At 42.1% G+C, this 22000-nt stretch overlaps 4 protein-coding genes across 5 annotated transcripts; 2 read left to right on the top strand and 2 right to left on the bottom strand.

Moving 5' to 3' along the window:
• Window positions 1-10: 10 nt before the first annotated feature.
• On the bottom strand, window positions 11-3407 carry aspdh (aspartate dehydrogenase domain containing). Its single transcript, XM_071533373.1, is given in 8 exon segments — window positions 11-177; window positions 1073-1212; window positions 1309-1532; window positions 1807-1956; window positions 2646-2714; window positions 2716-2731; window positions 2909-3053; window positions 3341-3407. Coding segments are annotated over 8 exon segments (837 nt in total). The 5' UTR covers window positions 3396-3407; the 3' UTR covers window positions 11-139.
• A 1181-nt stretch (window positions 3408-4588) lies between these two features.
• On the top strand, window positions 4589-6401 carry tmem86b (transmembrane protein 86B). The gene is given in 5 exon segments (XM_071533332.1): window positions 4589-5380; window positions 5591-5834; window positions 5940-6065; window positions 6068-6295; window positions 6298-6401. Coding segments are annotated over 5 exon segments (741 nt in total). The 5' UTR covers window positions 4589-5329; the 3' UTR covers window positions 6390-6401.
• A 61-nt stretch (window positions 6402-6462) lies between these two features.
• Window positions 6463-11432, bottom strand: hspbp1 (HSPA (heat shock 70kDa) binding protein, cytoplasmic cochaperone 1). 2 transcript variants are annotated; one of them, XM_071533331.1, is made up of 8 exons: window positions 11271-11432; window positions 10538-10668; window positions 10160-10376; window positions 9538-9762; window positions 8671-8826; window positions 8186-8282; window positions 7992-8103; window positions 6463-7587 (listed from the first exon to the last, which is right to left on the bottom strand). In XM_071533331.1, the coding sequence occupies exons 2-8, from the start codon at window positions 10655-10657 to the stop codon at window positions 7525-7527; spliced, it is 990 nt and encodes a 329-aa protein (XP_071389432.1). In that variant the 5' UTR covers window positions 10658-10668; window positions 11271-11432; the 3' UTR covers window positions 6463-7524. The 2 variants fall into 2 exon arrangements, with proteins under 2 accessions (XP_071389432.1, XP_071389431.1); XM_071533330.1 differs by lacking the exon at window positions 11271-11432 and adding an exon at window positions 11106-11264 and having other exon boundaries at window positions 6469-7587.
• Window positions 11433-12383: 951 nt separating this feature from the next.
• Window positions 12384-17782, top strand: tufm (Tu translation elongation factor, mitochondrial). The gene is made up of 10 exons (XM_071533357.1): window positions 12384-12449; window positions 13624-13670; window positions 13794-13932; window positions 14313-14479; window positions 14943-15212; window positions 15431-15563; window positions 15893-15997; window positions 16144-16295; window positions 16655-16774; window positions 17324-17782. The coding sequence occupies exons 1-10, from the start codon at window positions 12413-12415 to the stop codon at window positions 17495-17497; spliced, it is 1344 nt and encodes a 447-aa protein (XP_071389458.1). The 5' UTR covers window positions 12384-12412; the 3' UTR covers window positions 17498-17782.
• Window positions 17783-22000: the final 4218 nt, after the last annotated feature.

Genomic DNA, 22000 nt, shown 5'->3' with positions numbered 1-22000 from the left:
TTATCCACTATCCACTGTCTAATTTATCTGGAAACTTGCAGCAGATCATCTTACAATACATCTCCTAGATGTATTGTAGAAACCTCGCCCTCGTCAGTAACTCAGTAACTCAGTGAATCCTCCTCAGTCCTCACCTCCTTCAGCACAGGTAAACTCGGCCCCCATGGCCTTTGCAAACTGAAAGAAAAAGAAAATGCAAAGGTTAAAAAAATGAGAATCTTGATGACACGCCACTTGTTTGCGCACACACGTACTCTGGATCTTTTCATTTTGTACCCTGATTTTACCATATTGGCACAGTGAATTTGTATCAGCCTTATACGTTTCTAAATCTAAGGGAGGAGGCATTTATTTGGGGTTTAAATATATTGGTTCTAAATGTATTTCCATATGTCTTTATCTCCATTCTCCTCCATAAAGCATTTGTATACCCACTTCCCTGTTGAAAAGTACTGTAATTAGTCACAGCTAGTCTTTTATTGCCCATCTCTGAAATACTTAGTCCTAAGGTTTGTCATAATACCTTTGGTATAATAGAGTATAGCTTTATAGCTAAATATTTCACTTGAACAGAAGATTTTCACTTTAATAACATGCATACCTCCTCTGAGTCACAGATAGTCGACCACTAATATTGACTTCCCTGGCTATTCGTAGTCACATTACTCTCACGCTTTTATTGTGGAACCTTAATCATAAAAGTCATAAGTGTATAAAAGATTTATTCTATATCAGTTTTTCAGCTGCCGTCAAAACAGACGGGTCGTCCTCATGAAGATCTATCACTGATGGGGCCTTGTCTCAACCAAAGCCACATCTAGCAAATCATTTCAATTTCTTGCTGTGCAAATTCAGCAAAGTTTGCTCTGATTCATTCTAACCTAGTCCATCCTAGTTTAAATCATGGCCTTGGCCTGTTTGCTCTTATCAATTAAAGATTAAGGTTAAAAAATGAGACCTTAATGGCAGCAGTGACTAGTCTCCCAGGGGAACTAAGTCATATGGGTATATGTGTGAATGTGTATATTCCACTAAAACATTGTTTACAATCAGGATGTACAAGAGGACCCACCTAGTAAACTATTCCAGAAGGAGTTGTAAGTGGCGCTGCCTGTTACAGCTCCAAGTTTTGCTGGATTCCTCCTCACTGTGTGCACTGAGAAGCCATTAGCTCCAGTCACCTCCACCTCCACCACATGGAAATCACTTAACCTGGGGTAGGGAGAGAAATTGGATGGTTCAGTTATGACATTTCTCCTTTATTTAGAGGGGAGATGAGCATTATGTCAGGGTCTTAGGGAGACTCACGCTGTGTCCGACACAATCTCTCCCCGAACGCCAGTAAAGCCAAGCCTTCCTGCTGCCACTGCTGCTGCTGCCATGGTGTTGACGTTGTTGGGAGCAAGAGGGCATAACTCTGCCACTGAGCCACTGAATAACACACGCCTCCCCTCTCCCTCCGTCCAATCAGAGAGCATGTCTCCTGTCAGCCGGAAGCAGGACGGGTGCTTGGACATTCTGATGAACAAAGCCTGAAAAGTGGTCAAGAGAAGAAACAGAGTTCAACCAAAAAACAAGATTAACAGAGCAAGTTAATGGCAACATTAGTAATATTGAGTCACATTCAGCCACGTTTTCAGTGTGCATGCAAGTCAAGTAGATGACTTGTCAATATAAACCAATTGTTGGCTCCAGTAAGCTTCATTTGGTCCTGCTGTGGAAAAGTGGCTACTGCGTGCCTTCCTTTCCTTGTAACACTGTATATAACAATATAACCCACCCACCCTCTCTCCACAGCCCCTTTACCTTCAAGGCCCCGCTATCGTTCAACCTCTGGATGTCCTGGCCTCCCCACAATGCACCACTGGGGACATAGAGCGTCCTGCCATGCTGCTTAGCAGCCTGACGCAGTTTCAGGTTCAGATCAGGATCAGAAAGGGCAGAGGGAGATCCCACCTGAGAGGAGAAAACGATAAGGGGACAGAAGGAGAAGGAGTGTTGTAGTACAAAATAGGATGTCATTCACACCTTTGTAATTAACAAGTGAAAACTAGCTTGGTGCTAGTTTTACATGCTTGTCAGCTGTGAGCAAAGTGTGTTCAATGACTGTCATGGATAAAGACAAGACCTCTAATCTTTTAGCAAAGCTTTGGAGTAGAAATGTGTTACATGCCTTTAGTTTACAGTCTTGTAAGTTGACTAAGGGTCAACTTCAAATCGTTGACTAAATGTCCTGACAATCCCCAGAATATACAAAATCCAAAACACATTCACACTATCTCAACTACAGCTCCTGCTAGGAATGGACCAGTGTCAAGCCATCTAGAATAAAATATAAAATATTATTGACAAACATAAAAATGGACTTTCTAGCTATCTCTGGCGTTGTTACTGCCGAGGAACAGGAACAAAAGCAGCCAAGGAGTGATCTGTGTAACTCTACCCATAATTCCTTAAGCATCACGTTTATGGAAAAAAGATAACACCTCTTTATTTTTGTCATGAAACCATAACCATAAAATGGCCTTTAACTTTTATTATTGAAAAACATTGTGCATTTTATTATTATAGTTATACATTTCACTCTCAACCACAGCATGAAACTCTACCAGCTAAGGACCCAGACAAAAAGAGCAGAATCTCACCATGAAATGAGACTGAGAGAGGAAACGCAGCCCGAAGTCCTTCACTATCTGAGGATGGCACACCTCTACCAATCACATCACATCGCCTGTAAAACACACACTGCTTATTCATCAACGTTCAAAAAGGACACACAACACACTAAGTGCATGTCTACCGCAGTGTCTAGTTAACACAAGATGCTGCTACTGTGTTTTGCATATGGGTTCATATTGCATGTGTGCATGTGTGTGTGTGTGTGTGTGTGTGGTTTGTGTGTGTGCACCTGTTTGTAAAGTCTGATAGATCACCCAGTATGAGTTCATCAGGAACTGAATCTTTGAGCTTGTCAGTATTTCTGTTCCAAACGAAGCCCAGAGTCAGACCCATCGCCGCTCCGTCTTTAAGGATCCTCTCCACCAGGAACTGCCCTAGAGCACACACACACACACACAACACACACACACACACACACACACACACACACACACACACACACACACACACGGTCACTCACTACCAAGGCAATGTGACATTATGTCCATTCAAGTGTGATTCAATCTGATGATAGATGATTAGCTGTGAAAATGGATTAATGAATTTAGGAAACAGATTCCTGATGATGTGTGGAAGAAAGTGTGTGTGTGTGTGTGTGTGTGTGTGTGTCGGGTGGGCTTGGGGGGGGGGGGGGGGGGGGGAGGAGGACTCAAGTGCAAACCTAGATGCCCATATCCCACAACTCCAATCCTTAGGGTGGAAGCGCTGGAAGCCATGTCCTGTGCAGAGAAAGCCAACAAGCATAAAAGCCAAGAACATTCACCTGCAACTTGACAACACACACACACACACACACACACACATAAACACACACACCATGCTACCCACCCTTCTCTCCTGCCCTGTCTGATTCGCTTTGTTTTGCCTTTGACCCTACTCCCTATCTGATTTCCCCGAATCCCGACCTACACAACCTTCTATTTCACTGCATTTATTGCTCTACTCACCAATTAATCCCACGCCCCTCCAGGTCTGTGTCTCCCAACTCCAAGCACAACAACCGGCCTGCTGCTCAATGAATTGTGGGAAGGCACAGTACAAAGTTTGACTCGGAGAGGCCGAAGTTAATCATTAGTTGTTGAATCTGTGGAATCATCACAGGCTGGGCTCCTCCTCCAACCATTTCAACTATTTCAGTTTCAGATGTGTTCATAATTTAGAAACAAATTTCCACTATAGTTGACTGCTGAAACGGCAATGGATCGCTACAGTATGTGTACATCAATCGATTTGCTAAACATTTCTTCTCATTCTCCTGTATGTACTGTGTAACTATGTGTGTTTGATTGCGTTTTAGAGAGAATTCTGTCTTGTAATCCCATAAGGGATGTGACCGCTGCAAAGCCCACTGTCCCCCACCCACCCCCACCCCATCACCCCACTGCCAACAAATCAGATTTGTTTCAGAAATTTATGTTTGTATAAGTCTTCCTTTGTTTCATTTGGGTTGAACACTCTTACTGGCAAAATTTCATTGCTCAGATTTCCTCTGCAGCTCTAGTGTTGCTTTTCTTTGACCAATATGAAGCAGTGTGGCCATCTAGTGACCACAGTCAATGCCTCGTTCCAAACAGGCTACAACCACAACACTAGGCACTCTGTGACTCATTAAAGAGCAATAGGAAAAGTGCTTTATCTGTTTTATCTTGACTAAAGTGGCCTAGTCAAGGAAAACACACAAAGAATTATTAATTATTAATTATTAAGGTACTTACATACATATTTCTAGCTTAATGGCAGCAATGTGAAACCATCAAATGTATTGTGCAATCATTATTTTCCTTTATGTTTTCAATTGTTCATCTATGGGGAGAACATTCTGCAACTTAGGCACAAATGTAATCTTATCTTTCTAACACCCGAACCCCGAAAAAAATGTACAGTAAATCGTATGATTGTTTAATGTGATACATTTATTCACAAGTAGTCCTGTATAGCAACACGATTTGTTCTGCTGTTCTGAATGCTGGATGACATAACTATTCCTCTTTCTTCCCATAGTTCTTGAAGAGAAAAAGAGCGCATAGTGCATCGCCTTCAATATTTACAGATTTGATTCAAAGGATCAAGCCCCCTTCCCAGCAGGAATGTGGGAAATTCCCCAAACTTAATTTGACAGAATCCAAGCAGGAGTGCCTTAATAGCAACACACTACAAAAACCAGAAATTCACATGCAATGTAAGAACAACACATACATAGGACCAAATTTTGCTTTTCACGATTACTGCCATTATATCTGCCTAGTTTGACTTTGCCCTTCAACTGCTGATGTCACCAATGTATTCCAGTTGGAGAAGTCAAAGGTCAGCTGTGTGTCCATGAGAACTCAAAACAGGGAGCATATTGATTATCAGAGAGCAATCTGACAGATACCCTGTCGCAAGGATTGGTCCAAAGTTCATTGCCATCCAACACCGACAGACTGAGACACATGAAACAGAATCTACTGAGAGGGACTGAGACGGGGAGAGAGGAGAGAGAGGAGAAAGAGAAGAGAGGTGTCGAGAGCAACAGAGGATCATATACAGTATATAGGTAACCAAGGTAATAAAGACAGGACAGAAACAGGAGAAATAAGGTGTAGGAAGGGTAGGTGGGTCCAACAGAGACACGTCCGTCAGCACCCACATCAGTCCTAATTTTGAAGAGATGGACATCCTTGAGACAGACGCCTATGACAGGAGGCAGAGGAGAAATACGGTAGCTAAAACTGTTTTCTCTTTGTCACTCTTGTATACAATCATTAAGAGATTCACTACTTGTATATATGTTACTTATACAAATATTCCCTTATGGACATGATGGAATTCTCTATAATCATCATACCAGTCTATCCATTTTGCATATTCAAGTTGTGATGTTTCTCAATCATTTGTCACCCCCATTCCTCCCCGCCTCCCTCTCTCTCAGTCCTGCGCTCTCTTTCTCTATCTTTTGCCTTTCTTTTTGGCCACAGCGGCCTACTTCTACCTATGGACTCCCGACTCCCCCCCTTCCATCGTGGCTGCAGGTGTGAAGGCAGCGCCCACGGTCCTATTGGCTGTGCTAGTGCTGAGCTGGAATGGAGGTCAGAGTGTGCTGGGTGTGGCGGGAGGACTGGTCTTCTCAGCTGTTGGTGACTGCTGCCTGATATGGCCCGAACTTTTTATCCATGGTAAGACAGCCTTGTGCGTCTGTGTGTGAAACGCCAAAATTCAGGTGTCTGAATTTTGCATATCAGTCCTTAATATGTTTTGAACATCTCACATATCTGTTTTAGGAATGGGTGCATTTGCTGTGGCTCATCTGCAGTACTCACTCACCTTCCTCTCCACTCGCTACGCAACATATTCCTCCTCCTCCTGGACCCGCTTCCTATATTTGATCCTGTTTGTGGTGGGAGGAGGTTTTACATCTACCTATATCCCTACCTGCAGAAGACACCTGACTCGGCTCTACTGACTCCAGCCGTTGGTGTGTACATCGCCTTAATTGCTCTAATGGCGACATTAGCCATTCGAACCTGCCGGGCAGCAACACTGTTAGGAAGTCTGTCCTTCATGGTCTCCGACCTGATGCTGGCTCTGCAATTTTTCAAGGTGACGGCACCACTGGAGCATGGTAACACCATTGTCATGGAACATATTATTTGGCACAGCTACTGATCGCTGTGGGTGATGTAAAAGCGGTGGAGAACAAGGATGACTTTGCAAAATGGAAGAGGTCCTAGCCTGCATCCCTGTGGCATCCCTCAAGCTGAAGTATCTTCCTCACCTTTCCTTCATCGGTGAAATCCCAATACTTCCTATGAAAAGTTCCTGTAGGTCCTGGCTTTTTTGAAAATGAAACCATCAAATGAAGGAATAAAAGAAGAGGCAACAGTAGCTTATGGGATAATCAGTCGACAGAACAAGGACAATTCTTGGACTGGTCAGCACTCGACAGCTACTGCTGTGTTCAAGACTTTACTGAGAATGAGACCTTACAACTGGAAAAGATGGAACAAACGAGCAGCTTGTAAGAGACAATCCCTTACTGTGCAGACAAAGATTTCAATAGTTATGGGTTTCCAATTTGTATTCAATATTCCAACAAATCACACTGATATAACGTCTCAAAACACCTCCAGATATTCAAATGTGTAACTCTCTTATCTTAACTGTACGCCAAAATCAAGTAATATCTGTTTTTGAATATGAATTTTGGATTAAATATTATATCTATCTATCTATAACATCATATTCTGTGATTTGTGTCCATATATTTAATCAGCGATGTTGCACTATATTGTAGATTGTACAGGTAGTGGAAATTGCACTTGTGAGCTGCCATCATACATAAAATGGCCATTTGTTTTATTCATAATAAATAAATACGGTGTAAAAAAAACTATGATGTTTGTCATTCTCAGTCAAGTTGAAGAGACAATTGATAATTGAGAAATTGAAATTGAAATGATGACACTGTTTTTAAACTGAATTGTTCAGACAAACCTATCTTTAAAGCAATGAACGATGAACTTCGGCTGTAAATATTACCCAACATAAAAAAGGACAAAAATAGAAATGTGGTTTAACGTATGGTAACTACCTATAACCAAGATGCTTGGTGTTACATTTGAGATTTTAAAAACTGAAAACTTGAGCACACCTACAGTTCAAGAGATATTTTTTTTACATCAGATTCATGACAATGTAAATTCCAGCCTCTCATGGGCATTTCTATCCTCCATTAACATGCAAAATGGACAGCAACTTTGTCCTCAGGGAGACGATGTTGCTTAGCATCCATGATCCATGTCCTTGTCCAGTGATACCAAAGCAAGTGAGGTGAATAACCAGTAAGAGTTCAGCGATCCATTCCCGTCAATCTGACTGTTTCCCACGGAAACACATCGCCCTCAAACGCTCACAGAAGTCCAATTCTTCCTGTTAGAAACAAAAATGTGACATGACACTTAGTCATACATTTTTGTCTGTTAAGTGTTTGCAAAAAACACATTATTACCATCTGTCATGGTATGCTGTGTTTTGATTTTGCATTCAGACTTAAAGGGTTCTGTTTTCCTATCAAAATCAAATTGGCCAACATATCATCCACAAAAAGGGTGGATAAGCTTTTGAATAGGAAAATATGAATGGTAATGAATAGGAGCTGCTGGTGTCACTATATACTTGTAGGTGCATTTACATGGGGGTAAGGCTGCTGAAAACTAACCATGTTATACAAAGTGAAACATCACTTTATGTCTGAATACATGATCACAATGCTAAGGCCATTTTTACCATGTTGAGTTAGTGCTTTGCAACAGGCTCGAAGATGTATGGATTACCTGACTCTCATCTTTTCCCTGGAGCTCTTTGGCTCGCTGTTTGAGCAGCTCCTTCAGGCCGAGAGAAGGACTCCTGCAGTCTCTAAGGCCCTGTGGGCAATCTTCCACCAGACTGGGCACACAAATAGGAAGAAGGGGATAAATAATGGTGCGTTCAATGGGAGAGTGAGAGTGAGGGAGAGAACGTTTCTTACCAGCAAAGGGCGCCAAGCACGTGTTCGTGGAAAGGCGAGTGGGGCGTGCGAAGAACAGATACCAGCTGTTGTGCCATACCCATGGAGAGAACCGTGTCTGGAGGAAAGAGGAAACAGGCTTCAGACACATCACAGCCAGAACGAATTCAAGCCCCAGTATCAGTTCAGGCAAGAACTAACTTCACCATTTCAATGCCTCCCATGCTTAATGGAACAAAATCCAGAAGTTGACACTTGATATAGATTTATGTATCAGATTAGTCCTTTGTTTCTAGCTTTGGGTGCAGCAACAATAGGAATTACGTTTTCAGATGTATTTTTGGATTAATGGTCAGACGCTCTCGGGCTTGCCATACAAGTGCACAATATATGTAGGCCATTATCATATTATAACCAGTATTAGCTTTCAAAAACCCATACTGGTTGAACCCTAGTTGCTATGTAGCCATTTTAATAGCTGTTTAATATGTCTCATACACCCATACCTTTCTGCTCCGGGTGTGCTGTCAGCAGGTTGAGCAGAAGGAACGCCGACTTGGTCCTTAGCTTCTCATTGTCAGACTGCATGCCTCGCATCAGCACAGAGAAGCCATCGTGAGAGAGGAACGCCCGCAGGCCCGCCTCCTGCTCCCGGACCAGACCTACAGCAACAAAGGGAAGCAATCACACTACTGTATGTTGTTGGCCGGTGAAGCCGGTGAACTTGAAACTTTATCTAGCCAACACAAATTAAAGGCTTGAGACCTGTACATGCTCCCTAGTGCTCATAATTTCTTTCATGCATGCATCTCATTCCAATAAACAGAACTTGTCATGGTGGACTGGACCAGCGCATTAACGGTCATTCACTCATTCATTCTGTACGTTGTCAATATGTCAATGTGATTGGGATTCTGATTCTGTAAAGATGACTGAATCCGTGTCCTGTATACCACAATATTAATTTCCTATGTTATAACTCCATCACGCCTTTGGAGCAATCATGGCATAAAAGGTTGTAGCTGCATATTCGGAAGTGTCTGACAAAATCAGTCCAATCAAAGCACCTAATGAACCTGCTGTTCAGTTGCAAGTTGGCAGTTTTGTACTGGAGGCGATTCGTAGTTCAGTGTGTAGTAACTCACGGGAGGCTTCTTTCTAACAGGGACGAGTTTTATTTCGCTCGTGGATAGAGAAGTGGGTAGACTGGTACTGCATTACTTTCACTTCTTCTATGTACCTGAATCCCAACCGGCTAGTCTCCATGTTACAGAGCCCCCTGGTGGACTAACATTCAATAACTCAATTTCACATTACCACAAGTGATTTTACACACTGGCCCCCTGTTTGTACCAAAGCTCTTATATACTCACATGAGACGGCGTAGAGAGCTTTCACTCTGACCGTGGGATGGGGGTCGGAGTCTGTCAGCTGTAGCAGTTTTGGCAGCGCCCCCATGCTAAGCAAGTGGAACTGCACCTCTGGCATGTTCTGGGCACAGGAGGCGATAAGCTGGGCAGCGCGCCACCTCACCCCACTTTGGGCATGACACAGGCACTGGGAGACGCATAGCTCCAGCCCGCCCAGAACCATCAGGTCTGAGAGACAGAGAGAGGGGACACAGTCAGGGTGGAGCCAATAAATGCATTTTATTTACTTATAACCTCTTTATAGCTTCTGGAGAATGTCGAATCTATAATGTTTTATAATATATGGTTTGATAATATGTATTTTCTCATTTCAAAGCATTTCCTAGGGTTAGTGTTATTGTGTGGGATTCAGACAATAATACGTCATCATTTTTTCAGTCATGATTTTTACTGTTGTCTATCATAGTTCTGGTTTGATTTGAATTTTCTAAACTCAGTATGAGGTCACCTGCCAAAAAAGACTGGGTAGCCCTCCCTTAAGGTAAGATTCAGAGGTTTTGGTGGTATATACTGTTTATACACAACTGTAGGCTTATTCATTAGTTTCACACCATTTGTTACAAACCTCTAGCATTGTCGAGGTTCTCACAAAGCTCTGACAGCAGCTCCAGGGCTGATTCCCTCTCGTCTTCATCCTCTTCCTCCCTCTCCTCCTCTCCTTCTCTCTCCCTTACGCTCATTCCATCTCTCTGTAGGACAGTCAAGCATTGCCTCATCTGCTCCACCTCATCCATCTGGCCTTTACACACCTCTGCAAGAGCTCCTCTCAACCACTCTTTCCTCTGGAACAGAGAGAGAGCGGGGGACAGTTTAGGATAATGTTGCCTATGGAAGAATATTATTTTCTACCAAACTGACCATGTTAATGTTATTAATGATCGTTCTGGGACAAATACTTTTGACTGATTTGACCACAAACTGTCCAGAAACAGCATACAGTTACCTCCTGTGACATGGGTTCAACAGGGGCAGGTCCCTCTGAAGCAGAGCCGGCCTCTACAGCCAGCTGCAGGACGCCCTGAAGGTTGTGGGGGTGTCTTCTGTTTTGTCTGTCTTCTGCCATGATGTTTTAGACTGGGACAAAACAAACTGATTTAAAACTAGTCAAGAACAGATGGATTTCAGAAGAGTCTGTCTGAGTCAAAGACAATAAAACATGACAGGACTACACAATACCAGTCCCATAAACAGGCATATGACCTGACCAGGCAAACCCAAGCAATCAGCTTTTTGAGTAGTTTACACTTCACGACTGTAGCATGCCACTTGTAGTCTCCTATTCATAACTGTAGGATTGCAGTCACTAGTTACTAGTTTCAGAACCATGTTGACTGAGAAAATTTACACAAACATAGAAGTCCTAGATCCTAGGCTTGATACAAGGAAGTTGTTATAGCTTATATGTTCTTCAACTAGCTAACACTAGCTATGTATAATCAAGCATTTACCAGTTAGTCAGGAGCTAGCTAGGTAGTTGTCGTTCTCACAACATCAGTTTATTCTTAACTTACCTTTCCAAGTGTTCTATATGACTGTGTTAAATAAATCCACTTTACGTTTCTTTGATTAAATCCTTGACAAGCCCGCTAACTCTCCTTATAAACACTGGAATAAGAAGACGCTAGAACATTCTAGCTAGCTGATCTCGTGAGTGACAAGGAGGCTGCCATCTTTACCGTAAAGCTTCGACCAAACTGGCAGGCAGAGTTCCCTTGAGCGTATTTTTCGCTCACTTTAACGTAATTTCAGTCTTCAAAATACACCATAACACAGTGAAAGCGAAAGTGATATAATCCGTATGTAAGAAGTAACTGCGATAGCTAGGTCCAACAGCTAATTCTGCGATATTAGCGCAGTTTAGGTAAACGAGTGACGTCTACATGCGCGACTACTACCGATCCAAGCTGTCAAGTTGTAATGACGTCAGATTAGTTGACTTGTCCAGAGAGTACTAGAATATATGCGAGATAATCTTGCACTCACTTCCGTCTTCGACTAGATCTCTCCTCTTTTGGTCGAATTTGTTAATCAAAAATTGTCTCCGATATTTTCCTGCTTACGGAGAGCTGAATGAGAAGAGAAAAAAATAAATAAGAAGAGGAAAGAAGGAGGGAGAGAGAGGGAAAAAAAAGCTGCATTCATTTACTATATAGCTATCTATAGTATTTATTATTTTTCTCATATAAGGAAGTTTTTGTAATGCTATTTGGTAGTTCCCGTTGAGAATGAGTTAAAAATAGAGTGAATCTGTGCAACTTTAGGGGCTATGATCTAATGCAGTGGTTTCCAAAGTGGGGTCCAGGGACCTCCAGGGGTCCTTGATGGGGTTCCAGGGGGTCTCCAGCTAAATTAAGAACACCATAAATTCACCGTTATTCCATTAGCAAGAGGTTTGCATGAGTTTCATTCTCCCCACGGTTTTCATCTTACAGAACAGACAGTTATGCAACTCCACACTAAATCACAACTAACTCAAAAAATCTGGTCCATGGTCAAATGCACATCTATTTGGTTGGTCCTTGACCTGAAAAAGTCAGGAACCCACTGGTCTGTGTACATTGTTGCACCTGCCGTCAGTAAGATCAGTATCACCAATTTGGAATTTATTTATTAAATCATCGTAATTGAATCATCATGTTTTCACGTATGTCAGTTGTAATCTGTTGTTGCAGCAAATAAAATATATGGCATGTTTGTAGCGCAACTACATGTGCGCTTGTGCAAACTCTTTGGTTGTAGCGGACCCGTCTCTGCAGGCTGCAGTCGGTGAATTTATCTCTTACTCACAGAACATCTTTGGCTTGTCTAATCGTCCAAGATGGCGGCGCTTGTGGGGCTGCGTGCATGTTTCTCCGGTAAATAACCCTATCTAAAGTAGTATCCGCTTTTGACTGTTTATTATTTCATAGCCCTCTAATATATTGTGCATACATTTGATGCGCGCATGTAGAATACATTCTTTGCATCTGTCGAAAGTTAACAAAAGATAGGAAACGAGGTGATGCTGTCTCTTCCGATAGCAAGGTCACGTTACTCGCTAGCTGGTGTTCCCAACGTTATGCTAGCTGATGATGAGGACTGACTGATGACTGAGAGAAATATTGTAGATAATGAGATGTCTTGTGGCTAGTTGCTGATGCCTTCTGGTCGTTCAGTTCATGCTAATCTGAAGAACTTCGCCGTTAACACTCAATCACATCGACGAGTCTTTCTTTCTGATTCAATGGATGTGTTAGCTTGACGTTAGCTGGTTAGCAGCCGTCTCTGCAGGATTCAGATATATTAGCTGGTTTTACCTCATGTAAGATACAGTAACGTTACCTGAACGGTTGATTCGCCATGAAGTTAATGCAAAGAATACAAACCAGACGACGCTCCCAGTGAGCCATGTATGACAGTTTCAGTGGACCGGACACTTGAAAGGGCAATAACGTTACATCATTATGGTCTGAGACTGTCCAGTTAACCTGTAGATATGAACAACTCAAAGCCAGAAACCAGACAACTAAGACTTGACCATGTGATCATCAAATGACCTAGAATAATATAAAATGTGGAGCTGCTTCATAGAAAGTCAACTCTGAAATGTGTTGTAGGTGACCGAGAGAGCACCCAGGGGGTTTCTTGAGGTTACATTTTCTGCTTCAGAGCCTATAACACTGTTACAGCCCATTTGGCTTCAAACCAAAATGTTTTGGTGGTCCACAAAAATAATTTCCCCATTCATTGTCCATGGAGCTACAGTGTCCATCCTGATGACTTCACAAGTTTGAGTTGTGGCTTTCTGGTTTCTGGCTCTGGGAGAGTTGTTGATCAGACAGTCAGCAAAGGTGTCAGAAAAACAGTCATTTGACAGTAAAATTAATGTCATTGGCAGTAAATATGCACTGCCTTAGGCCAGTGGATATAGTCATAAATCAATCCCTTATGTGTGAAATCATAGAATGTATAAATATTATGAAATAAACATCATTATCTATCATTATATCAAGTTTATACAATTCTCACCTATTGATTCATGCTGCTCAGCCCTTCAGCTTTCTTCGCCAAGTCTCCTGCACAGCTCCTTTAAGCTGGTGAGTATCTACAAAACTTTAGCCTGCTTAATATGGATTCTGTAAAGCTGTTATTGTGAAGTAGCACCAATGCTGTAAACAACAAATTAACTGTGTTTCCCTCTGTGTCTCTTTGTGTGGCAGTGTGCTGTGCCTCTCAGTCGGCGGACCTTTGCTGCAGAGGCGAAGAAGACGTACAGCAGAGACAAACCCCATGTCAACATTGGAACAATCGGCCATGTTGATCACGGCAAGACCACACTGACTGCAGCCATCACTAAAGGTGCAAGAAGATCATTTTTTTGGTTAATCATTTAGTCTATAAAATGTCAAAAATAATGACAAATGCCCATCACAAGTTACCAGAGCGAGTGATGCCTTAAAATTGCTTACTTTGTCTGACCAGCTGTTTAAAAAACCATAGTATTCATTTTATGATGATGTGAAACAGAGAAAGCATTAGCATTTGTGAAGCTGTAACCAGCAAATGTTTTTTTTTTTTTTTACTTGATAAATGATGATAAAAAACGCTTAAAAGATTATCCAAATTATAATTTGTTCATTTTCTGATGATCGACTAGTTGAGTAATCGACTGATTGTTTCAGAACTACACATTGGACTAGATAACAGCGAAGCTATCGACTGTCTGTTTCTTTCCTCAGTGCTGGCTGAGGCAGGCGGTGCTAACTACAAAAAGTATGAGGACATTGACAACGCCCCCGAGGAGAAGGCCAGAGGAATCACCATCAACGCCTCTCATGTAGAATACACCACAGCCAACAGACACTATGCTCACACAGACTGTCCCGGACACGCTGACTATATCAAGGTAGCTGTTTCTCTTCTTCTAACCCTCTGCGAGTAACCAGACCAAGAAAACATTCAACATGATGCAGCTTCTAACGGATTTCAGCTGATGTGATTCTTTTTCTCAGGTTTTCAGTATTTTTTTAACTTCAGGATTTTCAGCTTTTTAGACAAAATTGTCAAGTGGTAAATTGTTGTTAATATGTCATGTATCTACTGTTTTTCCCACAAGTAATTTGATCAAGGGAAATGGATAAAAAATAGAATGATCTTTTCTCCATGTGAGCTGAGTCATGGACAGGTGTGAATGGTCACATTGTAGTTGGAGGACCAGAAGAGTTGCATTAAAAAAAAAGCAGTATCTCTAAATGCCTGAAATGTACCATTAAACATAATTTTTTCAAGATGAACCACTTTTTGCAGTATGAATGCCACTCAAATCCAACCCCCCCACTTTTTTTTTTTTTTTTTTTTTCCTGTGTTAGAACATGATTACCGGCACGGCCCAGATGGACGGCTGCATCCTGGTGGTGGCGGCCACCGACGGCCAGATGCCTCAGACACGCGAGCACCTCCTGCTGGCCAGGCAGATCGGCGTGGAGCACGTGGTGGTGTTCATCAACAAGGCCGACGCCGTGGAGGACAAGGAGATGCTGGAGCTGGTGGAGCTGGAGATCCGCGAGCTGCTCACCGAGTTCGGCTACGACGGCGAGAGCACGCCCGTCGTGATCGGCTCCGCCCTCTGCGCCCTGGAGGTGAGGGGCGGGTCCTGAGGAAACTGGACCTTGACTGAATAGCCGTGGCAAAACTCATGCAGTGTTTTACCTTCACATGTCAAAAGCATTAGCATGGGTCTGGATCCATCATTTACAGCATGTGACTAGTTGGAGTACGTTTTGGGTCTTGGGAGTGAGTCATCTGGATGGATGTGATGAGAATGTCTCTGACCAGATCGTTTTCTGTCCCATCTCAGAGTAGACAGCCTGATCTAGGTGCGAACGCAGTGATGAAACTGCTGGAAATTGTGGACACCTATGTTCCTCTGCCCAAGAGAGAGCTGGAAAAACCCTTCCTTCTGCCCATCGAGGGGGTCTACTCTATCCCAGGTGGGGGAAAACTACAGAAATGCAGCCTGCACACACACTCTACTGCAGGCTGAAACCAAATCAGTTGTTACTTGATGCTCTCATTTCTTTTTCGTAGTTCACTTTTTTTTTTTTTTTTTACAACATTTAAGATTTGGTGTACATGCTCCGTGTGAACCTGGTGAATTATGACAGATTTGCGCACATGCAAGGTTAAAGCTACCTGTAAAATGGCCTCAAGATTGCAGGGATTTGATTCAAAGTTGTTACAAACCAGGACAGGTGATGGAGACATGTGAAAAGATTATTTCTGTCTTCATTGTTAAAACTTGGAATTACCTTTTTTCCAGGCAGGGGTACAGTTGTGACCGGCACTTTGGAAAGAGGAATGATCAAGAAGGGAGACGACTGTGAGTTTGTGGGGCATAATCGCGCCTTCAAGTCTGTGGTTACAGGTAAGTGAAAGAGGAGAACCATCAGGATCCCAAATCATTGATCTAAAAACATAGCTCATCTGTATTCGCCCCCACTCACACACAAATACACACATATATATACACAGGAAGTTTGTCTTGATGTTCCTCTTTGTCCTGCCTCTCAGGTATTGAGATGTTCCATCAGTCTCTGGACCGGGCGGAAGCAGGAGACAACCTGGGCGCTCTGGTCCGCGGCATGAAGAGGGAGGACGTTAGGAGAGGCATGGTGATGAGCAAACCAGGATCCATCATGCCCCACCAGAAAGTCAAGGCCCAGGTCTGAGAATGCTGCTTTTTTTTTACTGTTATTATCACTAGTTGATGAGAAGATTCAAAGCAGCTTTGGTTTGTACTGAACTATAAGGTCTGGCTTGATGTCCTGTAGGGCTGCAACTTATGATTATTAAAACAATAATCATTAGATTTTGTTATCCATTAGTCTGTGGGTTAGTTTATTGAATAATTGGTGAATCTAAACAGCTAATTTTCACCAAGTATTAACACAGTTTTAACACAATTATAATAAAGTAAAATATACATTTAGATTAAGTTCCTAAGGTGTTCCTGATGTGATGATTATAGCAATATTTCACTGGTGTGTATGTGATGTTGACGTTTCCCCTCTCTCTGTTGCAGGTGTATGTTCTGAGTAAGGAGGAGGGAGGCAGACACAAGCCGTTCGTCAGCAACTTCATGCCCGTCATGTTCTCTCTGACTTGGGACATGGCCTGTCGAGTCACTCTGCCCGGCGACAAGGTGAGTGTGTGTGTGTGTGTCAGTTGCAGTTAAATCAGTAACTTTTTGCCAAGCAGTAGGTTGTTGGATTTCAGTTTTTCAGACAAATGTAATTTAATTCCAACCGTAACGATTCAGCCTGCTAATGCCTGTGTGTGCATGTGTTAAACGTTGTTTTGCCTTATGTAATTGCATGATGTTAAAGGTCCAGTCTGTAATAGCAGTCCGACATCTGATGTTGAAACACTGTCACCCCACCACTGGCTTTGTTTACATAGGGGTTTATTGGATTGAAGGATTTTTTTCCCCACTCTGAAATCGTTTGACTGAGCTTTTTATATAAGGGCTGACGGTGTGTGACAGCTAAATCTGAGTTTCACATGTAGTGTTAGGCTTGTAAAAAGAATTGTTGATATTTGTTTGAAATCAGTAAAGCGAAATGATCCTGCATTTTGGGAAGTTGTATCACCCGCTGTCGTATTTTTAGTCCATTTTAGTCCAATACTTGTAATTGAAGTAAACCAGCTGCAGTATGTGGAACGGTAACCACCCCGCTCTCTTTCCCTGCAGGAAATGGTGATGCCGGGGGAGGACACTTCGCTGACGCTCACGCTCCGCCAGCCAATGATCCTGGAGAAAGGCCAGCGGTTCACTCTCCGAGACGGAAACAGAACCATCGGCACCGGCCTGGTGACAGACATCCTGACCCTGACAGATGAAGACCAGTGCAACTGGGGCACCTAGAGAGAGAATGAGAGAGAGAGGGAGAGAAAGAGAGAGAGGGTTGGGGTGTGGGAATGTGATTGGGATGGGGTGGGAAGGGGGTGTATATGTCTGGTCAATAAATAAATTGCTCCTAGAAATATACATAAACACATGAACCATAACATTTGAAACAGGAGAGAACTCATAGGAATGCATGGCTCTATGGTGCAGTTCCACCCAACCAAAATACCTGTAATCTTGTCTTTGTGTTAAAAGGCCACACTGTCATTTGTCATTTATGTAATAAAATGTATTTAATAAGAAGACCTCTTAATGTTCTTTCTGTAGAGTGTTAGCTATCAAGCCAGCCAGCCAGTTTTCAGACGATAAGCCACAGCCTCCTCTGTGGGGAACATAACATGCACTTCTTTATTTCTTTCTCTGAGTGGTGATTAAATTATGTAAAGCATTTAAATGACAAAAAAAAGTCACACAAATATGGAGAGGAGTAATTACATAATGGGCATGACATTTGCCTCTGATAGTAGTAGGACAGAAAGCGATAACCAATGGGATTCCCAGTGTGGTTTGGTCTTCCATGACACCAATAGAATTTCCATTGGGCTTTTATGGGACTTGTGCAGTTTTTGAGAAGAACTGCAGAATCTAGATGAAAGAAAAGAGACTGCTGATTTCTCTAGATTGATTTTAAAGTCCATTACCAGTCCAGATTTTTCCATTTCGTAGTGATGAACTTCCAACACTTAACACTAGAAATTGTTTTATACCCTTCATCAGTCTGTGCCTCCTCACATGTCTGTCTCTGAATTCTATGGACAGTTCCTTGGACTTGGTTTTCTGCTCTGCTCTGACATGCTCTGTCATCTGTGGGATCTTATATAGACATATGTGTTTACTTCTAAATTATGTCCACATGTAGACTCACATGTGGACATGGAAGACCAATCAAGTTGTAGATAAAATTTAATGACACTCAGAGGAATTTAGATGCATCTTAACTCAATTTGGAGAGTCACTGCAAATGCATTGAATACTTAATGACTGAAAACAGGCAGTGTCTGCGGCATCAGCAGCCTCACTGAACAGTTCCTTCTGTATGGACCAAGGTTATTAAACTAAAACTAATATAAAAACTATGGAGTACCAAAATAGTCACAATTAAATAAATATGTCAGTGAAATAAATAATTACGTAAATAAATACAGAAATTAATTAATAATTGATTGTTTTCCTTTATTTAAAAAAAATATATATATTATTTCATAATTATTGTTTTCATAATAACATGACTATATTTCATTGTATTTTTATTTCATAAAAACTTTTTTTATTTTTCAAATGGCTTCTATTTTCAATTACATGATGATTATTCAGAATTACTTTTTTCAAGTGGTTCTTTTATACCTTTTTCTTTTTTCATTGCTCCTCTTTTTATTTCATAATAACACTTAATTTCATAATGTCACTTTTAATAATTTCTCAGCCATCTGTCAATCAAAGTGAATGGGGCAGGATCTATTTGCTGAGCTATTTGCTAATCCTTTGCAATCGATTATTTTTCCTGGCACTGAGACTGGTCTTGCCTCATGGGCCAAATGACATCAAAAATGTCATAATATTACGAGGATAAAGTGGTAATTTTGAGAAAAAAGTCGAAATACTACTTTAATATATTATCAGCACCTGGATAAGGACCTGACACCGCGGGAAAGAAGAGGATCAGTTCACTTCCCCACAGAAGCCCCACAGCTGCCAACAGCATCCGGCACACAGCTATACTCAGCTAACAGCTAACAGGTAATCGTAGGGAAATTGTTTGCTAACTCTAGCTATGTTTAGCATGCATTCCTACCTATGATTCCTACTATGGATGTCAATTTTGGGTAATTTTTCTTGGCCCAACATCTGTCATCTACCCTTATTATTAAAAGTTAACTAGGGAGATTATTAGGCTACTTCCTGGCTCTATTGAGTGCATTGATTCTTGTATTGATTAATACCTTCTACCATGACAGACGTTACGATCTTCTACTACGATTCCGTTCTGTTCCCAGCGGCCTGCTGTCAAGGCCTGCAAGGCCTTCACTGCAGGCCTAATAGTGTTAAGAGAAAAGGGAAAAACATGTTCAAGAACTTGGTGTGAAGGGGGGGTGGGGGTATTTCGGATTGTCATATTTTTTTATCCAATCAAAATTTGATGTGTGTTGATATGGACGGGAGCCAGGCCTGCAGGTTCTTCGGCGGCAACTCTGGAATATAAAACGTCAGTCAGCGTAGTTAGCTTGGAGGAGTGTTAGCTAATGTTAGCTGGCGAATTGTTGGAGTAGCTTACTTTGTGTTAAAAATCATGGCAGAGGGAGGAGGAGGAGTGGATTTGGTAGCCAATTTATTGGCAAAACCATTTGCGCCGATGGATACATTACACATCTGGAAAACTTTGAATTCAACTTCTTGCTCTCCACTTTCCACAGGGTTTTTGACCACTCAGATGTTCTCTTTGGACTGCTTCAGAACAAAGCCCTGGATATCCAATTCTGCTTAGACAGAATCAATGAGTTTTGTCAGGCCGTTGAGAGGGAAAGAGCGATTTGGTGACATCTATGAGTCCACTGTGCATAAAACAGGTGCACCGAGCGCAAGGAGAGCTCATGCCCAAGAGGACATTCGGGCAAAATACCAAAAATTACACAGTGACATTTTGGACAGCATTCTCAGCCAGACAAGGAACAGATTTAAAGACCATGAGAAACTTGCATTCCTTTCTCCTTGACGCGCAGCGTTTCCAAACATTCCGGGAAACATTCCCAAATGAGGCCTTCCAGAGCCTTACCCAGAGCCAAGGAACCCTTTTCGACTTACCGCGGCTGAGAACCGAGCTCACCGTTGTGTATGCCATGCCCGGCTTCCAAGGGAAAAGCCCCGTTGACCTCCTGTCTTTCCTTCAGCAAAAAGACCTCAGCGACAGCCTGCGTGAACTTTAAGCACTCACCTGTTTGGCTGTAACATTTCCAATGTCAGCTGCATCTGTTGAGAGGACCTCAGCGCTTAAACGTATAAAGACATATTCAAGGAATACAACAGGACAGGGTCAACTCTCAGCACTGGCCACCATTGCCATTAAAAAGGAAGTTATTGGACATGAAAGCCAAGAACGACCTTTATGACCGCGTAATTGACCGCTTCCTCCAAAAAGAAAGGAGAATGGATTTCATCTTCAAGTAGAACAGCACTGGTGAGTTCATGTTATGCTTCTTGTGAATTTACGCCCATGATAAGCTCAGATGTTAAGACCCAGCTGGATGTGTGCTACTGTGCGCGCGTTTTCTTGTGCACCATTTGGAACGGTTTTCTTTGCGAGAGGATGGTGCGTAATGTGTGGATGAGTAGGCTACCACTTATTCATTCATTGATTGCTTCTGCTACTCGTGCCTCATTATGGTGTTTCAGTTTCAAGGTGAAATAAAATGATCATCATCATGTCATTTGGAACAGATTTCTTTGATAGAATAATTATACTAAAATCATGTGTACTAGTGTGTCATTGTCCTTTTTCCAATAGATTGGTTTTTTGAATTTTGCTTCAGTCTTACCAGTCTTACTTAGTGTTCCAGTGGCCCGGTTGGAGAGAGAGAGAATGACTGTGTGTGTGTGTGTGTGTGTGATGTCGCACAAGTAATATGTCAGTGGTAACATTGTTACTTCGTGCGTTAGTCTGGCGCAGTGATAGCGGTTTGTACGCCATTAGGATTTTTTGGGGAACCCATTGAAGGCCTAGGTCTCAAATGCACGGTCCGCTACTGTATTCTACTACAACTCTAGTATTTTTAATGTAGCTCTACTGTCATATAGTATGACTCTACCCCACTGATGTTGACCTGGTTTCTTCTGAGTGTATGTGCGTGCTAGAGGTTTTTTGTTAAACCTCCTGGAGATCTGTCCTCTCTGTCCTGTCTGTCTGAGGAGCCCAGACCCGGACCGAAGCCCCCAGTCTGAGCAGAGCAGAGTGCTGGGAGCTCCTGTTCTTCTCCAGCAGAACCTGATGGAGCAGGTATCTGTCTCCTCTTAGTTGAAAGCTCTTTGATTTTCCACAAAGTGATGGATGACAAATGGATTTTACATGTGTGCAACCTCATATTTTGACCCCAGTGAAACAGGAAATGATGAAAGCAATACAGTTTCTGAATTCTGAGATCAATAAAAAAAAAAAAAATAGAATTTTATTTATTTTATACAATAAATTTTGCTCATTTTCATGGTGACAATAATTATGGAGTTGACTGTATATGTATATCATGCAATTCCTGTATGATAATTTCTGAATTTTACAATGCATCAATTCACAGTAAATGGAAAAAAAATCGACTGACATGGACTGATAGCAATGCAACACTGAATTTATTTTTTGCAGTGGGATTTCAGTCTCTCTCTGTTTCCTCGGCTGTTTTCCTCAGTGTTTGGAACAGCCGACAGAAGAAGCATCAGACTCTGTTGTTCTTCTTCTTGGTCTTTTTGATCTCTGAA

This window comes from Centroberyx affinis, unplaced genomic scaffold, assembly GCF_046629955.1.
Source record: "Centroberyx affinis isolate AG114_WGS23_722 - 3 ecotype Tasmania unplaced genomic scaffold, CSIRO-AGI_Caff_v1 ptg002360l_1, whole genome shotgun sequence".
NCBI lineage: Eukaryota > Metazoa > Chordata > Actinopteri > Beryciformes > Berycidae > Centroberyx > Centroberyx affinis.
This window is presented reverse-complemented; position numbering and strand designations above follow the sequence as displayed.